Source organism: Aythya ferina (assembly GCF_964211825.1).
Source record: "Aythya ferina genome assembly, chromosome: 2".
NCBI classification, from domain to species: Eukaryota; Metazoa; Chordata; class Aves; order Anseriformes; family Anatidae; genus Aythya; species Aythya ferina.
Genome location: NC_140297.1, coordinates 46,192,906 through 46,212,392, shown reverse-complemented (window position 1 = coordinate 46,212,392; position 19,487 = coordinate 46,192,906). Strand labels below are relative to the sequence as shown.

The 19,487-nt window shown below is 43.0% G+C and overlaps 1 protein-coding gene across 5 annotated transcripts in view; it reads right to left on the bottom strand.

The window, feature by feature from the left end:
* Positions 1–19,487, bottom strand: part of FYCO1 (FYVE and coiled-coil domain autophagy adaptor 1) — a 48,298-nt gene that overhangs the window by 27,209 nt on the left and 1,602 nt on the right. For 4 of the 5 annotated variants that reach the window (XM_084508341.1, XM_084508343.1, XM_084508344.1 and 1 more), the window contains exons 2-8: positions 12,023–12,207; positions 10,379–10,485; positions 9,113–9,238; positions 6,141–6,247; positions 5,133–5,276; positions 4,404–4,497; positions 1,053–3,683 (exon numbers count right to left, since the gene is read on the bottom strand). In XM_084508341.1, coding sequence (XP_084364467.1) covers positions 1,053–3,683; positions 4,404–4,497; positions 5,133–5,276; positions 6,141–6,247; positions 9,113–9,238; positions 10,379–10,485; positions 12,023–12,077 — 3,264 coding nt within the window. In that variant the 5' untranslated portion in view covers positions 12,078–12,207. The remainder of the gene's footprint in view (positions 1–1,052; positions 3,684–4,403; positions 4,498–5,132; positions 5,277–6,140; positions 6,248–9,112; positions 9,239–10,378; positions 10,486–12,022; positions 12,208–19,487) is intronic. The other variant, XM_084508345.1, reaches the window with a different exon arrangement.

Sequence of the window (19,487 nt, the reverse complement as noted above, 5' to 3'; positions counted from 1 at the left end):
GAGCCAGAAGTTAGCATTCCTCTAGCTGCCCCCATTTCACCTACAAAATTCCCAGTCATGAATCATGCGTGCTCTTAATGCCATGCAAGGGATAAATGCAGCACCACTGTCAGGCTCGTGACAGACAGCTAGAGACACCTAACTCATAGTTTCAAGAATCCTCTGAGGTTGCAGACTAGCTGCGATTTACTGTTACTTGCTATGGGTATTACAGCTGTCAACAGAAAGAAGGCTCAGTTTGCTTTCCCTCAAAAGAGGGGGAGAGCCTAAATTATACTGAAGTTTAAGAAGTGTTTATGGAAGGAAAACATAAATGAACGCACACTATTTCTTCAAACTCATGGAGATTTCTGGCCACCACCAGTGTCACAGACCTCTGATTAGTTGCCATTCTTAGATGCCATATCTGAATGGCAGAAGAAGAATAAAATACTTAGTGTTTAGGCAGACATTTCACATATACAGGGTTGACTCATGTTTTTATGGAAGCGAAACTTTGGTCTTCTTGGCTGCAGCCTCGAGCAGCTGAACACAAAAGCACATGAGGGAATTATTTGTAATAGTATCCAATGTCAGTCTAACTTTGTTTCATCAAAATCAGTTTTCAGGGGAAGTAGCATCAGTTTTCAGGAGAAGCAGCCTTAAGGGTGTAGGGAGCACTGTTCCTACCAAAAATAAAATAAATATGTGTATATATATATATATCACAACTGTAACCTAAGGGAACAGTTAAAGAAGACACCACCTTCAGTGCCAATGTAAGAAATCATCACCTGCTCCAGTACTGGCTGGCTTTTCCACATCACATGGCCAGTGTGCTTATAGGGCCACATTATACATCTCCAGAAATCTCCAGAGTTATTTTACCTCGAATCAGCCTAACTCATGAGTGTAGAAGCATTTTTAGATTTCCAAGCTCAGGCTAGCTGCATACGAGTCTCAGAGCCCAACCAATGCAAACCTTAGGATTTCACCCAATGATTTTTGCAGCAGATGGTAAAGCGGGGGGAAGTCCTGCAGTTCCTTCAGCTGTAGCAAGCACGTTAATTTACCTTGAATTTTGTCTGATAACTTAGAATTTCTGTGCTCATTTGAAATTTCATTGTAGACAGCTCTTCTTGGCTGGTCTCCTGGAAGCTCTGTGCTTGTTTCTTTGCTGTCTCCAGCTGTGTTTGCAGACTTGGGACAGCTGCGGCATGTGTCTGAGCCTCCTCTAGTTTCTCTTGCAGGCTCTTGTTCTCCTGTCTGAGATCAGAGATGTCATGCTTTAGCCTCTCCTGTTGTGCTGCTGCCTGTTCTTCCAGTTCTTTGAGCCTCTTTGTGGCCTCGGCTAATTGCTCTTCTGCAAGCACCTTTTCAGAGGTCAAGGCACAAATCTGAATACCGAGTTCAGCCATATCCGTGTTGGTCCTGTGGAGGAGATCTTTGTTTTCTTCATTTTCCATTCTAGCAACGTCCAAGTACTGCTTAACCTTGAAGAGCTCTTCCTGCAGGTTCAGCAAATTACTCTCCAGCTCAGCTTTTTGATGGGCTACTGTCTCCTGCTCTTTTTTCAGTACTTCTTCTCTTTCTTTGCTTTGCATCAATTCTTGCACGTGGTTTCTGTTGAGGGATTCAGTTTGCTCTTTCAGCTGCTGGACAAGCACTTTCTGCTCCCCTAAGCTGGTCTTGGTGATCGCCAGCTCACTTTTCACCTGCTCTCTCTCATCAGTGGTCTGTTGAAGCTTGACTCGCAGGTCAAGGACTTCTGCTTGCAGCCTAGACACCTCATCTCGGTTGACCTGCAGCTGCTCTTCGCTTATGATCAGCCTGGAGGCCAGCTCTTTTGCCTCCTTCTCCTGAGAAGCTGCCTGCTGTAGCTGGTGTTTTTCCACTGACTCCTTTTCTGAGGTGAGGGATTCAATAAGCTTTGTCTGTTGGAGGCATGTATTTTCAGCGCTGAGCTTTTCTACCTCAAGAGTCTCTGCTTTCTGCCTATGTCTTTCAGCTTCTGCTCTTAGCTGCTCACACTGGTTCTTCATGCCTTGCAGTTCTACTTCCCTCTCTGTGAGCTGTGACTGGAGTGACTCTTGGCATTCCTTCAAGGTGCCTAAGCTTTTTTCCATTTGTAAACCGTGTTGTTTGGCACTCTTCAGCTCTCCTTCAAGTAAGGCATAAGACTCCTTGGTGGTCTCTTCCCTTTCCTTGAGTTCTTTATAGTCTGAGTGCAGAGCCTCTAATCTCTCCTCCAGAATTTGGCTTTGTCTCCTGGCATTCTGCAAGTCTTCATCCAGCTGTTGGTTCTGGCTCCGGAGCTTCTTTTCTTTTTCATCGACTGACACTAGGGCATCGTCAATCTCACTCTGAAGCTGTTTCTCAGAGGCTCTCAGCCTGGCCACCTCAGCTTCCAGAGATGCTTTAGAGGCTTCTATATTTTTCAGCTTCCCTTCCATCTTCTCCTTGGACTGCTGCAAATCTGCATTTTCAGCCTTCAGCTTCCTACTCTCCTCACCCATTTCATTCACTGCCAAGTTTTGCTGTTCCATCTGCTCCTCCAGCTCCTTGACTTTCTGGCTGAGATGCTCTTTCTCAGACAAGAGTTTCTGCTTTTCCTCCTCAAGGCTACACACAGACTGACTCACCTTTGTTAAGCGACTCTCCTGTAATTCAAGTTGTTCTGCCTGTGACCGGGTTTCCTCCTTCAGCGCTCCTTCCCTCTTACCATACTCCTCCTCAAGTTTCTCTTTTTCCTTCCTTTCCTCCTCAAGATTTTTTTCCAGTGACCCCACCTGAGCCAGCGACCCCATTACCTGGGTCTGCAGCTCAGCCATCTCCTTTCCTTTCAGGGTCAGGGCCTTCTGAAGTGCATCCACTTCCTTCGCCATGGTTTCCAGGCTCCCTAGCAGCCTTTCACTCTCTTCTTTAGAGTCAGCAGCGAGGCGATTGTATCTGGACTCCAGCTCCCTCTGTGCCTCTTCTTTCAGCTGTAACTCTTCTCTTGCAGCTTTTAGCTGAGATGCATGTTCATCACTGAGTTTTTGCATATCTGCCTTTTCCTTTTCTGTCTGCTGAAGCTTCTCTAGCAATGCTTGCATCTGTAGGGCAGAGTCACATTGGGCTGTGGCTTGCTGTCCTTTTTCCTCCAAGGCAGCATCAACTTTTGCAAGGAGGTCAAGATTCTTCTGTTCTGCGAAACTCAGCTTTGCTTTAAGCTCATCGATGCAAAGCTCCTTCATACTAACTAAGGCCCTAGAGGCCTCCAATTCCCGATTCATCTCCTGCAGCTTTGAGGCACAGTCCTCCTTGCTGTTTGCCAGCTGCTCCAGCTTTGTCGAATATTCCTTCTGCTGCTCCACGGCATTCAGTTCCAGTGAATGCAGGCACTTCTGCAGGTCATGAACAGTGCTCTGAGTGGAGTGTGAGACCTCACACTGCTTCTGTAACTCTGTGATCATCTTTGACAGCCGGGAGTTCTCCTCGCTGTAGTTATTGTTCTTCTCCTTTTCCAGCTGTACTTGTTCTTTGTGAAAACTGACAGCTGCCTGGAGCTCCTGGTTTTCCATTTCCAACTGGTGAACACGACCCTGAAGTTCTCTCTGCCTCAGTTCAGCCTGGTCAAGTTCTACACGCATCTCTTCAAAGCCCTCAAAATGTTCAACATTTATTGAGTTATTTGCATCAGGGCTGGAGGGAAACTCTTGAGCCTAGATGAACAGAAAGGGAAAAGAGAGTTGGAAAACTGAAGAAGAGCTGCATTTTTCAAGGAAAAAGACTCAAAGGTTTCAGAAATTAGGATAGCTTACCTTTGTTATTGGTTATTGGTGATAATAATAATAACAATGAGGAGACACTACCAGGATTTAAAAAAGTAATGGAGAATTTGAGTTTTTCATATCCTCCTTGACTGGTGGATTTATAGACATTTTTATAATGCACAGCACCGTAACATTTAAACAATTACATTTTTAAATTAATCCTATTTGTTGGTATAAATAAGTCTGTGATGAGGACCTAACTCAGCCAAAAATGTACATCTACCGGCTCAACAAGGAATTAAACATGCATTTAAATGCCATGTTCACCTGAGAGCAAATTCGGGTTGTTAACGCACAGTGACTTTGTGTGTTGGGTTCATACCACTAAAAGACATCAACTTATAGAAAAAGGGGCGTGTTTTTACAAAAGATAAATTAAAATATGCCTATCTGTAGGCAACTTTCTGCATATTTTTTTTTTCCTCTACAAGACTTGTGTGCAGTTGAACCAGCTACAGGACAATTCCCTTTCCTTTTAATCAAAGAACTCTTTTTGTAGCTTACCATTATAAGAACCAAAATCATCATAAAACTTCCAAGCTCTTTGGAACTTTGCCATTAATTAAAGATCTCCTGTGCCACACAAACATTTATGTGCAATTTGCTTACCTGCAAGTAATTGCTCACTAAACTGCTCATGCTGGAACTGCGACTTGGGGGCTTCCATAAATATGCTGAAGACCCAAGCGAGGACAACGTCCTCCTGTTGATCACATGGTGAAACAATACGTAAGAGAGGACTAAGCACACACATACATGTCTTTCTACTCCTACATGTGAGATTTGCCTAGTTATAACTACCACATACAAAAAGACATAACTGTGAGTGGTGTGTGGGCCAACAACTGCTGAAGTTGACGAAAAAGAAAATAGGGGTATCAAAGGCACTTACAAAGGATTATGGGGTTGGTAGCCGTGATTTCCCAAATCCTTATGAACCAATGCAATTTAGCTTTACAAAACTAGCTTTACTGCTACATGGTGGGTGCTCAACCAGGTGGTGGCAGCATGCAGCCCTGGAAAACTCCCACTGATGGACTTGGATCTAGCTCAGACTTAAAAGTTTTTGTTCTTCCACGCTTTGAGGTGGGCTCAGGCCTTCTGTAGTGACTGCACAATGTCATCTACACCACTGCTGCAAGTGAAGCAGAATCCTTGGCCATTCAGTCACTAGGAGCCTTAGCTCTTGAAACAGAAGGAGCTAAGAACATCTCTTCCTGTGTCTGTGAAGATGGCTATAGCTTGGGATTTGGGCCTAAACTGCAGTTACTGGAAGGACTCCCTTACAGACTAATAAAATAGGTAAATATTTTATGCAACAAAGTGTTGCTGTCTTACCTGGCAAATGCTGGCCAAGCAGCATCTAAATCGTAGCCTCGTGATGCCAAGTCGAACTGAACATCAGTGAGCTCATACAGCTGACCCACAATGTCAGAACTCATTTTGGAATTCAGAAATGGACTTCTTGCATAGTACCAGTCACTTGAAAACAAACAAAAAAATAAAGTAGTATTCATTCATAAGTAAAAAAATAAGACCATCATTATTCACTCTTTCCCAGAAAAATTATAACACACTATATTAAATGTAAACTGAAAACAAAAAAACACCCTATCCCTCTAATGTGAATGAAACATAACAGATTCAGTGAAGCCCATAAAGATATCCTTGAAGAAGTCCCTGCACAAGACATTTTTTGCTGTAGTGCTTGGGAAAAACACTGGTAAGACAAAATATTTGCTGTACACTGGATAATCACACAGTAAATACAAAAAGCACACACATAATATGTCAATAATGGGCAGAAAGCAGCAACCAGAGTTAAATACATGGTGCCTATAGCTGGCTTTTTCTAAAAAAAGAAAAAAAAAAAAAAGGACCTTGGACGGACCTTGCTAGTGTCCTTCAAATTAACTGATGAACTTAATGAACTGTCTTTGGTGTTCCTTGGCCAGGGGCAAGCTTCTCCTCTGAGTAACAATCCACGTATATATGCAAATGTTTGTACAAACACAACCAACTGAGTCCTCCCTTATGATACACAGCACAGATCAAGCCCCTGCACTTCAATGCTTATAAAAATGTAACCTTCAAACCCACACAAAGAAGCATCATCACCACCCACTTCACACACGTTCAGCTCTAACAACTTTCAACATTTACCAGCCTAAGGTAAGTATGAACCTGTGACCCAGGCCAAAAGGTCTGTTATCCTTTGTATCCTATTACCAGCCCTCTAAGCCAACCCTCTGGAAGGGTTTCAATTTCTTTCAATAGCTACTGGGTCATGTTGCTTGCTCGTACTGAGCAACCACCTATTAGTTAAGGAGGTACTTTGCTGTTCACCTGGTCACCTTGGTGTTCATAAAACATTGCTGCAAGGTGTCTGCTAGCCTTTGGTGAACCAGAGAGTAACGCAGAAATGCTCTTCCTTTCCCAAGAGATGTTCGTAGCTGGAACAGAGAAAAAAAAATATTTAAATATTGCTTGTAATCATGTAGGGAGGCTTGACCAGTACAGTCTATATACCTACACAAAAACCAAACCAAAATAAAACAAACAAAAAACCGCACACAGTAAGCCACTAGCTATAGAGGAAGTAATAAGAACTGCCACTGAGAGACACCTTCCCCCAGTACCGTTGTTGGGAGGTGGTTTTTTTTTTTTTCGAATGACAAATCTATTTCTTTAGCTGGCTGTTGTCCACTTTAAAATGTAAAAGGCATCACGAGATCAATAAATATTCTCACGTGTTGACTCCAGGAGTACATACTCTGTTAAGGGCAATTCCCAATATAAGGCAAAATCTCAGTGTGCCCAGGAAAGCCAGAACTGACTGCTTAAGTAATTTAATGTATGGCCACAGCTGTAAGAACATTAGGGCTAATCTAGTCATAGAACAAAGATGTACACATATACATATCTACATCTCCCAAGAAACAATAGCCCCAAAATACACAAAAAGCCTTTCTTAATACTTAGCTATTAAGTTGGTAAAATCTAGATCTTACTTCATATCAAGAGTAGCTGTATTTAGTGAACCCTTAGGAATTGTCCAAAATGAAAACAAACAAAAAAAAACACCAGAAGCCACTGAACTAACCCTATTCTTATTCCCATTGGTTTATCAATATAAACAGCAATTCCTCTTTTATGCATGGAGATACTAGAACAAATTGCATGGCAAGAGAAGAAAAGGAAAATATTTACATATATACAGCTACCAGCAGCCAAGGAGTATTCAATTAGGAAACAAAACCATGCCACGTCCTGCCAGAGCCCTGCCAGAGTTCAGCAAGTCAGTGTCTGGTACTGTCAGTATTTCTATGCTGACTGCAAACACTGCAGCTGATGTAGTAGTGCACAGAATGTATGGCTGCAAAGATTGGGAAGGCTGTGTTTCCAAAACAAATCACCCTTTGAAAGAAAGGCAGACAACCAGAGCTCGCTGCTCACCTAATGCCATCAAGGACAATGCTCACTGTCTAATTAACAGCTGGCCCTTTCCCAGGGTACTCCTACTCCTGTTTGCTTCCTTGCTCTGCCTCTAGCATTTCATGCACCCTAATAGTAGAAGGCAAAGCAGAAGAAGAGGAGGCAGTACGCTGTTAAATGTATGACCATTCTTAAAAAGCAACTGACATTACTCTTTCCTCCTTGTTCACTTTGATCTTTAGAATTCAACAAGTGTTATTCAGTGAATAAACAATTGTTATCTGGAAACCTTTGCATTTTATCCAGCCAGGTTCAAATATTGGCTGCTGATTTCCACCTGTAATGAAGGGGAACAACCAACATGTTTCTCTGCTATCTGTCGTTTCATTTCAGGACCTGAGCCTGCCATCTCAGTTAACATCTCAGAAGTGGTTGACCGATATTTTTCTTTGAGCTCATTTCCTAAACCACAAGCTTATACAGAAAGTAAAAAGAAGTCTTCCACAAGCTGATTTCTATGGCTGCGCAGAAATTGAAAAAGGAAATATCCTTCTTCCAAACAATAATTTCTGATATCATGCAAACCATTAAATAGTCAGAGGTACTACAGAATAAAGAAAAAGCAGAACCTTTATATATGATAACATGAAGGTATTATCACAGGCAACTGAATGTTGAAGGCTACAGTACAGTCACCTTATAGAAAAGTCAGGTTATCTACTGCTGCTGAGAGTTTCAGGGCCAGTTGCTTCAGTCACAAGACCTTTCCTGCAACTGCAGTCACTGCCCTAACTTCTCCAGTCTTCCTGGAAGTAGTGAAAAACGAAAGCCCAACTTCCATTGGTCCTCTTCCCAGTGATAAAACAAACCCAGACCTTCCTTGGCTTGTTCACTTTGCAACAGCAGAATTCAATGCTGCCTGAGCTACTGAGAGAAGCGAGGGAGGGAGGGAATACAGAGACAGGCTCTGCTATAGTATCATGGCTCTCCTTCAGATGACTCAAGACAACATTATCTGTAGCTGTTGCAGAGGAATTACTGAGAAAACTGGTAAATCTGCTGTAAATTGTAACTTGCTAATACAAGTTAGCATTGCTCATTGATAACAGAACTGAGTGCCAGGGCAACGCTGGTTGGCACCGCCACCTCTTTTACCCACAAGGAGAGTTCTCTTTAAATGCTTCTAAAGACTAAAGACAGGATCAGCACCGGAAGCTTCTCACAGCACTCGTTTCACCCACTGGTTCAGTTGAAGATGTAACATGGCTGTTACAAGATTAAGCTTTTATTACTGCATCTAATAAAAATAAAGCATTTTGTCCTGTTCATGTCAGCTTACCCAAGGGGCTAATGATAACCATCCTGAGCCACTACATCACGATTTTTGACATGATGGAACAAATTTGAGTAAGAAGATGAAATATCTACTCTCAGTTACTCCTCCTCAACTCTACTGATTAGTTGAGAAAGTCTTAAGAAAGGTCAAACATGGTGGTTCTTTCCTCTTACACTTGGAGCAAGTCCTCTCTTAAGCTGTGCTTAAGATGCAGGCTCTACCATTGAAATAATTCTTCATTTCTTTTAAGAGAAAATGGAACTTATGTAATGAAAAGGTGTGGCACAAACAGAGATAAACAGGACCATTCATTTGTGTAAGTGGTCTTCAAAACAAGCAACAGAATATCCAATCCTATATAATTTGGTACCCTACCAAAAAGATGTGTAACCTTGCATTTTTATACTTTACATGAGAACTAACAAAAAATGTCCAACATTTTTTGTCCTATGTTAAAAGTAATATATTTTGTTTTCGTTTCTCTGCTTTCTGAAAATACACACCAAAACACAATGCATGTACTGTGATGATTAACTGATCTACTTACTTCTGTAATAGACTTGACAAAACGGATTCCATCGTTAGCTCCTTTTACTTTGGCCAGACAGTCGCAGAAATAATCCCAGTAGTCTTTTCTGTTCCCCAGCAATGTGCTTTTTTCTTTCTGGTCAAACTTAATCAAAGAAAACAGAAAGCAATGAGTAAAACTTAAATAGAAATATAGTTATGTCCATCTACTGTAGAGTTGTTCCTCTCCCACCACCATCTGCTTTCATGGCTCCTCATACGTATTAGCCAACATATTGACAAAGTGAAGAGATGTTGTACTGCACTGATGCAATTACTAAATTTAGTAATTACTAAATTACTAAATAACCAGCAATTACTAAAAATACTTTACAGACAGCAACAGACAATCATGTTGTTGGTTAAGTTAAAATACAGACATCCATTGAACACTGCTCAGATAAAGATGAGCAGCAGTTTTAGCAGCTGTTCAGGAGCAAGGAACTGACAGCCAGTTGCTGAGACTGCTTTAATCAAGTGTGGCAGTAACACAAATGCCCGTACCAGCACAGCCTGCTCTAGCTAAATCATACTCTGAGCAGTGATGCAGTCAGGGCAGCTCACTGCAGCTTGGAGCAATCAAATCTGAAAGGATCTCTTCAGCCTCTGCTGAAGCCTCGGCAACCCAATTAAAACTATCTTGACTAGATTAAGTCTAGTTTAGCATGTTGGTGCTGCTGTCAGTGGCATGATTACAGCATATGTAGACACAGACAATGCAAACTGAATTTCAGTTTGCCCAGCAGAGTCTCCTTTCACTTAAATTTTCAGGATGGCCAAAAAGCAGCATTCCAGATTCAAAACCAGCCTCCTGCACTAAGCTTTCTATACAACAAAGATCAATTTCCACAATGAAATTGCTAAAATTGCTATAAATTACTCTTACTGTTATATTTGCACCATCAGCTGCTTACTAGCATTTATTTTGCATTAAGATTTCATTACCATAGTTTTTTCAGGATAATTTAAAAGGGTACATCTTCAAAATCAAGCTCAAATCTTTCAGATCAATAGAAAAATGCATTACAATCTTCATTCAACCTGCCAGCACCACCTTTTGATTACAATTATTTACTTTCACTTGAAATATGTACAATGACCTGCACACATTTCAGTCCACTTACTGGAAAAAAAAAAGACTAAAACAGATACTTATGATTATTTGAGTTAAACTCCACATACTGAAGAGGCAATAACAGAAAACAAGGTCTAGCTTTGACAGTGGATGAAACACATCACTTTTTACCTGTAGAAGATACTCAAGCTTGTAGGAGAATTTTTGCAAGTTGACACTGTCATCTGTGATGGGCTCCCCTCCTTCTTTAAATTCTTTACTTAATTCAGTAACAGCATCTTTAAAACAAGACACCAAAATGATTAACTAATGCTAGAGATAACATAGGACTGAATTCATGAGCAACTCAGCAAATACATTTTCTGCTTGGACATTACGCATATGTATTTAGTTTCCATCAATCAAATGTCTTAATCACAGTGCAGAAAACTTGTTGAAACGCTTGCAATTTAATACCTCCTATAACAAAAACCAGAGCTCAGGTTTCGTCAGTCTGCCATACTGAGTCATTATTTCTTCTTGAAAAGAACCTCCTCCAGACACGTATCAAAAAAGTGGTAACAGACAGTTGTTAGCTGGTTCTTCAGCAGAGGAAAGAGAAATATTTTTTTGACTGTCTCATGCACATTATGGTTTTCCTATTGCCACAGGACAAACAGAATTCTGATTAGAAAGGACAAAGCATGTAATCTGCTAAAGGGGATCAGTAAAACGGTAACAGTTGTTCAGTCAGCACATTTATCTTCTCCGTGCTTTATTCAGGAAGGTTCAGCTTGTGCTGCTTACAAAACACAAATGAGAAAATAATGTACATAAAAATAAGGATAAAACAACTCCTCTTACCTAAAACCTGCTCCCACAGAGGGTGAGCAAAACTCAAGTCAAAGCCAACTCTGCTGTGTCTGGCCACCAAAGCATGCACTTCTCAGCATCAGAAATTAATGATTTTGAATGAGCTTTCCACTGGGTTTTGTATTTCTTTCAGGTGCCTGAGTGAGCCTTAGCTCCCAGTCACGCTTGATCCCCTTTGCAAATTAGTATCTCTTCCTTTTAACAGGCACATAGATTTTCTTACCTACAGGAAGATCTAGATTCCTAGCTTTGGTGCATATTATACTTTACATTTAATAAATATGAAAAGGATAAATATCTGGATCTTGGTATAGGCAGCTGATTAGGACAGAGAAAGAGCAGAAAAATGGTTATGGATCTGCTGCCAGTTCTGCCTGCTGCAGAACTGCAGAAAATGAAATTGGCTACTGCTGGTGGAGGACAAGTCAGATGCACAGAAAGCTTGTTCCACTGCGGCAAGAGCAGATCCAATTGTCCAGCACTCTCCTTCTGGGTCTCCATTCCCAGTTTGGGTTATCTCATGTTTGTTTGTTTGTTTGTTTTCCTTCCCATATTAGGAGTAACTCAAAACAAGCTTTTCATCAAGGGATGGTCTAAATATCAGCCCTTCTCCTTCTCAGAAGAAGTCTTATAACTGCATAGCTCTACTCATGCAAGCAAAGCCCTAACTCACATCACACAAAATAATAATTTTAATTTCACCCTTCAGACATTTTTTTTTTAATTGTAAGGCTTATTTGTAATAGTGCATGTTTAAATATGCAGGATTTCAGAATTTAGGAATCTGATTTTTTTTTTTCACAAAGAAGTCACATCTATATTAGCAGATGGCACACCTTGAACTATGTTGTTAGAATTGCTGCACAGAAGTGTTATACAACTTGAAATACAGTTCCTACTCTCTGCTGCCTAAAGCAAGAAGGATGCAATCCAGCATATAGAACAAATCTGTCAGCATGCTACCTTGCAAGTCCCTGATAATCCGCTGCAGCTGGCTTTCACCACCAGTTGCTGCCATCTTGAAAACCAAAGTGGCTCCCCTTCTGGGCTGTTAACCTTTTCATCCATCTAGAGAACAACAGCAGAGTTCATATCCTCAATGACCACTGGGCTGATGAAGGTTATTCTTCTCTGTGACACTCGCAGCTCTGTAAAAGTCAAAAATAGAACACAACTCTTTATCATCTCAAATGAGCATAACAGAGGTGCTTCGGCATTTTAAGTCCTGATTAGTAATGAATCCTCGCATTGCCAACTCTTTTCCAGAAACCTCCTTTCTGTTTCCTTCTACATTTCGCTTTCCATTTCAGTTATTTCTGTTTCCACCTCTCAGAACTACTGAGCAAACCCCAGAGGGCAGTTTTCCCTCGTTGGTGTTACGACACAGTTAGTCTCACAGTCCAGCTCGGGCTGGCATTTCACACAGCTCATCTCATGACCTGACGGAGGTTCTGATGACACGGGACTTTCCCTACGAAAACCCTCTGCCCGACCTTCCCTACGGCCTGCAGAGTAAAAAGATACAACATCACCATTTCAGGGAGACTTTCAAGGCACAGCCTAGTCACAGCTCAAGGTGTCCAGAAGTGATACGTGCTTGATCCGCTGGCATTGGAGGATGTTTTTTTACTCATAAGAGCTAGGAGAAGATTTAGCACTTGAGATTGGTTTTAGCATGAGAAACATCTTTCATCCCTCCTCAGAACCCCCTGTTCCCAGCACATGTAAGAGGATACCGCTTTATTTTAAGCTGTGACAGCATTCCTGGCTGGGTAAATATACCTTGAACATCAGAACATCCACCTCCCCTGCTCCAAACAATGACGAGTAAGCTGTACCTAGCACTTGTGAAGAACTACTTATTCATTAACGAAAATAAATGAATTAAAGATCAACTACAAGCCTTAAGTGCTTTATTAACACAACCATGCCTGGTGATCCAAACTTCCAAACACTCATGGGAACAATAACTCAAAAAAGCCACACGGAAACTGCACAGGAAACTTTCCAAGCATCTTGTCCTCAAAGGTCGTACCCAATTCTGCCTGCAATGGCACAGCCAAATTTTCAAGCAAGCCTAACACCTGAAGTACTGGGCCTATAGACAATTTCCTGCTACCTTTCTGTGCTGGTGTTGTCATTCAAACTGAGCTACAATGAAATTAAATTCCAATTAAAAATTAAATTCCAATTAAAAATTAAATTAAAATCTGACAAGCTTTTGAAATGCAAATGGGACTAGATCAAATAACCATATTTCCTCTCCCTTCCCTTTCTTACACCTCCAAATTAATTAAAATGGCTTTGCTCAGGTAGGTGTCTGGATGGATCCAGCAAATCATCCCTCCACCCCATGCATCGAGGTATCATTTGGAAACAACCCTGAGGCGACCCTGAATTTTTTTCTTTTTGATACGAGGTAGAGGTGGTTCAGAGCAAAGCTTAAAGCGAGACAGAAACATGGTAAATATATATATATATATATATATAAAAATACACTTCTTAGTGTTTTTCTCTCAATACCTGCACTTTGCTACCTGCTGGTGTATTTTGATGGCAGTCGTTATGTTAGGACACACTGTCCCCACCACCACCACGTTGCTTTAGGGAGAGAAGGCCAGCACAGCGTGGTCCTGCTGACCTCTTTTCAACGTACCAGATGCTTCTGGGCAGCCTTGGCAGAAGGTAGAAGTCTTCCGAATACTGTGCTCTTCCACGTGCCATCAAAAGGGGTTGCCAAACACAATTTTTTCACTGTAAATCAACAATACCACGTACGCGATATTCCTATCTTGGTTCTACTCGGTGACTGCACAGCCCCCATTTCCTGGCAACCTGAGTTTGGATACTGACGAGAAGAAGTAGCAACAGAGCAGTGAGTCAACGTTTCCTCTTCTAAGAACGCGCAGCAATATCAGCCCTATCTGTTCAGCCTGGCAACCGCTACCCAAAGGTACAAAGAGCAGACTGGCAAGCCAAAACGCACACGGCCAACCCAAACGCCCCCAAACACAACGGGAGAAATGAGCCAAGGGTCCTGCTCGTCCCTCCTGAAGGGCAGAACGAGCTCCTGAGGCATGAGGCACGCCAGGAGAGCTGCAGGTGGCAGAGGTGGGATGCTGATGTTGGGCCCACATTTACCAGTGGGGAGCAGGACGGGAGCAGCTCAGGACCTTGCAAATGAAGAACACACATCTTCATTCCTGCTAGGATCTCCTCAGCAGAATACGTGAGCCCTGACCAGAGAGCACAGCTCAGCTGGACATGCATGCACAGCCCCCTCCTCTCCTGTCTGCTCACCCCTTTCCTTGGTCCAGGTCTCACAGTTTCCCCCTTCCTTGCATCAGCTCCCACCCGTGAGATATGCATTTACTCCCTTCTCGTCTCAGAGGTGATGGGGATCTTTCAGCCTGGTCACGGCACTTTTCTACCTGCCTTCTGCACTGCTAGTCCGTGGTCCTTCCAGGGACGTGCCTAGAAAACACACCACGTCCCACACCACAGGAGAGTGCAGAGCTCTCACCTCCTCCTGGCAAAGACCACTGACAACGCACCTGAACTGGTTTCCTGAGCTTGCAGAGTAGGAAGAACTTCTGCAAACACCTGATCTAGTCCTTCCTGACCACAGACATTTTGCTCAGGATTGTTTAGGGCATGACCCTGCCCCTCCAAGCATTTCCTCTCCTATTGTGTGTGTCTGTAATTACCTGCCTTGTCTGAGCAGCACCATACATGCGTGAGGCACAAGCGACCTGCTTTGGGTCAAAAGCTTTTTAGGTGATGCATCACAACCTCTTGTGTAACAGCATTTGACTTCAGCAAAAAGCAAGACATGACACAGCAGCAGTCCCCCGGGCTGTGCCTGCTGGTGGCTGAAGATAGCTCTTCCCTCTCCTGGTGGTTTAAGTACCCACGTGTGGGTGAGAATCTTCTTTGTGGAGGAGGCTGTCCTGGAGATTAAGGAAGGAAGCAGAAAGGAAACAGCCCACTCACAGGAAAGGTCTTAGTGAGTGGGACACAGAAGAAACAGCAAGCTAAACTTACTGGCTGTAATTACACGGCGTCGTGGGGCGGCTACAGTGACCTACTTTCACTCTGATTTCAAAAAATCTCTCTCTGTGTTACTGTGGGCACGTCCGCACCTCCAGCAGCTACAATTTTTCGAATCGACTGGCCGATTTCAGCCAACCTTGGCAGAAGTCTTCAAAATATTGTGCTCCTCCACGTGCAATCGAAATGGGAAGCCGGGCAGAACTCCACGAGCAGTTTCTCTTCCCTGACCAAAAGGCTGCAGACAGACCTTGGCTGCAGCCTGACAGCAGCCTGGCTGCACCCCTCAGCCAGGGGCCTTTTCAGCGCACACCAAGAGCAGAGCTCGCACTGCAGACCTGGGGTGATCCTGCTGAAAAATAAATCAGATCTGCAGGACAAATTCAGTGGAAACCAAGTCCTTAAACTGCTTGCAGAAATGTTTTATCTTAACACAACTTTTCTGCTCTAGCCACCCCAAACACGGGCACGTCGCCACGTCTCCCTTACAGAGAGGGATCTCCTGTACAGCGATCACAAGACCTTTAGTCATCTGCAATTCTATACCTGCTGTGCATTAACACTCTGCATGAAACAAAACAGGCAAGCAAGGATGCCGAGCCAAATCCCATGTCCATGAGTCACGTTAATTTTACCTCTGTTACTCCCTTGTGTAGTGTGAAGGTGATTTGTCCCATAAATGCGGACGCTGACCGATGATTGTGAGGGAAAATTCTAGAATGTGACATAGAAAACCAACCCACCTGGGCACACAGTGGCTACAAGACACACAGAGAGAGGAACACACAGCAAATCTTACAGCAAAGACGAAAGAAGAACTGGGAAAAGAGAGTCTACCTCCCGGGACTGCAATACCACCAATTTAGTTAAAAAAAAATCATCCCAATAATTGTCTGGAAAATGCACTTTGCACTTAGATACTGCAAGAAACAGAGTTCCAGTGGATTTTTCTGTAGCTGTGCCGCTAGCTTTTCCTCATCTGGCAGCATTCAGGCACCTGCACATCCATTACGTTAAGCTGAAGAAATCTTTGCTGCAAAGAAGGGTCTGAAGTGAGTGGCAAATTTAAGCATGCATAAATGCAGCTCCGCTGGGCAGCTCAACCCTCCGTGCTTCCACACTGCAATAAAGGCATGTGAGAGACCGATGGGCTGCACGGGATCAGACAACTGATAACAAAAGACAGGCGAAGCGTGAAGGTCAGCCAAGGTTTCCATCCTGAGGCTGGAAGCTCAGCTCCCCTCTGAGAAGTGAAATTTTCTTGCCGAGTGAATCTTCCCCCTTCGCTTTCTACACCAACAAACCTTCGCATTTCAATTACAAAAACACATTTTGATTTTTTTTTTTTTTTAACTTCTTTTAATACTTCAAACAGGTAGCAGGAGAATACGCTGCAAACATACACGGGCTTCTCAACCCCTGACACCACCACACACAAAAACCTTGTTTTGAAGTGTCTGGGCATATAAACATCTAGTAATAAAATGCATCTTGCAGAAAACACGTGTCCAGAAAAAAATTAAAACCAAAGAGTGTCACAGCACTGGGGAACACAGTTAATGAGGTGAAGTGCACAAAAACATTCACGTCTTTTAGAAAAGCAGCATGTTTAGAGATAGGGGTTCCTTACAGCAAAGCCCTTTTGTGCATCGGTCCTTGAGCTCTACAGATATTTTTACGTTTTTCAGCCCAAGAATATGAATTAATGACATTCCTAAAATACTGCTTGCAACCCTAACCTGACTGTCACGAATGAGTTGGTGAAGTTTTGCAGCCTCTGTGCAAACTTCGCTGTGTGCTATGGACAGCTGGCCTGCATCCTCCCCCTATTTCTTCCCTTGTATTTGACAACTGTTCTTAGAAAAAGGCCCAAACCAAGCAGCAGATAAGAGTATACAAGTGGCCTGATAAGAACTCCATCAGACAGAGCTGATTTTAACCCTCTGTGGGGAAAGCTAGCAACCCTAACAACTTTTTTTCATGCTGCACCTACTGAATCAGGCCTCCACTTCAAGGCCTGACTTAAACCTGGTGAAAAGATCACACCCAACGTTGGCCAAACAGGACAGACAGACTTTATTTTTTTTTTAATATTTCTTAATTTGGAGAATACAGTGTTGTCTCTGCTACTCCTCACGTTGATAACCAGCAACGTGAATGCAAATCACCGCTTTCGGCAGCCAGAAAACAAGGATGCGCTTGTATTTATCCCACAACGACAAGCCTGTCTCAGCCCCGTCCCATGACACAGAAGCCGCCTGTTTGAGGAAGCAGTCGGTTCACAAAGAGAAGAGTGCTCCCCTGATAACAGGAATTGCACCAGTATCGCTCTTAACTCCTCTGCCTTTTTGCCTAGGGCATGCCACACCTCACCCCACGTCAGGAGAGCTACACCGTACTTACTGGAATCTACGAGCTAACCTATTTTAATAATAAATACCAAATATCAAACTATAATTTTGAGAATAATACCAGATTAACCTCCCAGAGACTTACTTCTCCTCAGCTGCTCCAACCCGGTTTCACTCCCCATGGGGAACTGCACCCTGCCCAGCACAAGTGGAGAGTCAAAAAGGCAGGTGTCAGTCAAAAATTAAAATATTTTTTCCCTTTTGCACCCTCTTTCTTCCAAGCCACCTTCCCCATGAGCCCATGTACCCTCCCTGCTACAGAACCTGCCCTTCCTCCCCGTAACACACCCAACTATTTACTTCTCTCTTATGTATTTTTCACATGCTTGGATGCTACTCTGTGGAGCATCATAAAGATACCTGTAAAAACACAAAGAGTAGAGGCCTCCCAACTGCAAAGTACTGATAGTGATTTACGATGCTCAACTTGCTTGCTGTAGGAGCTTAGGATCTTCCAAAAATCTCTTGTTTTTCAGGTCTCCCAAGCTGGTCTCTGAGAAATGGGTGCTGTTTCAATTTCCACAGCAAGCTTGGCCTGACTAATGCATCATCTCAGGCACCTCTCAGGCTTGGGGATATTGACAAAAGCAACAACCATTACACCACAGCTCTGAACTGCCTCCATTCGAACGGGGGCTTTCCTCTCAGCAGGATTTTTTACCTCTGTGTCTACTGTTCCTCCAAGCAGAGATTTCAGAAGCGCTTGCAAAGGCTGCCTCCAACTAATCGCTGTGGGAAGCCTGGCAGGTGGGTGCTGAGAGTTGCCCGTGTGTAGCGCTCCATCTGCCCTCCATCCAGCCAACAGCAGCGGGGGCTCCCCAGGGCAACTCCTGACCTATTTGTAGGTCCCAGTGTGAACAAGCAACAAGCAGCACTGAAAATTACAGGTTCTGGCCGCACGATTGCAGATTAAATAAGAGGCAAGCCCATTAAGCAAACCCAGCTGAGACAACCCAGGCTGACTGAGTGAATCATGCCACCCCGGGGCCCATAGCAGAAAATCCTGTTTCCTTCCCTCTGCAGCAGGAAGCATTTCCTTTTCGCCCTGTAATGGTGTCCATCTGGGGAGAAGGGAGAATTTCAGAGTTACAAACCCCAAAGATTTAGGAAGCCTTTGGAAGAGGAGCCCGTGTACACCAGTGCTGCCTATCTGCCTGCTGGGGACAGAGGCTCACAGATGACACAGGCTGGGCTCGAGCCCAGTAATTTGGGGACCGCCTGATCCAACACACTCACTTTGAAAACCCAAGCTGGCTTGCAGCAGCAGCAGGACTGTCCCCCCTCCCAGCAGTAAATTAAATGCCATGATAGACACGCTTGCGGATTAACTGTTTACAAATATCCTGCTTAGACCACGATACCACCAGCAACCACAGAACACTGTGATGGACAAAAATATTAAAGCAGAGGGAAGGGTGTAAGAGTTAAGGCCCTGTGCAGGTTTCACAAGGTTTCCATGCACTATGAAACAGAGACAGTGTATATAAAGGCTTCTTACAAAATGTGATGCCTTCTTCTGAACACATTTGGATATCATACTTCAAATTATTACTAATATAGCACTTTTGGACACAACTAACCACCACTCCCTGAACAAATTGGAATTACTACAGGCAAATATGAAAAGGATTCAGACTAGGTTCACACTGAAAAAAAAAAGCCTTTGAACTAGTAAAACCAAATATAAACTTACTACGTAAATAAATAAGAATAATAATGTGTCATAATAAAACCACTCAGGGCTCTTACAGTTCCCTCTAGTTCAGTAATCCAAACAGCACCGAAAGAACACCAGCAGGGTTCAGTGTTTGTTTCACAAATGGGCAACTGTAACTTTTAAATGTGATCTACTAAGAAAAACAAACAACCCAAGCTAATATAATTTTCAGCACTGCTTTTCCTTAAATTCAATCTGATAATTTCTGCAATTTCACAAGCAAACGCTTTTAAAAATTTATTTTAATAGT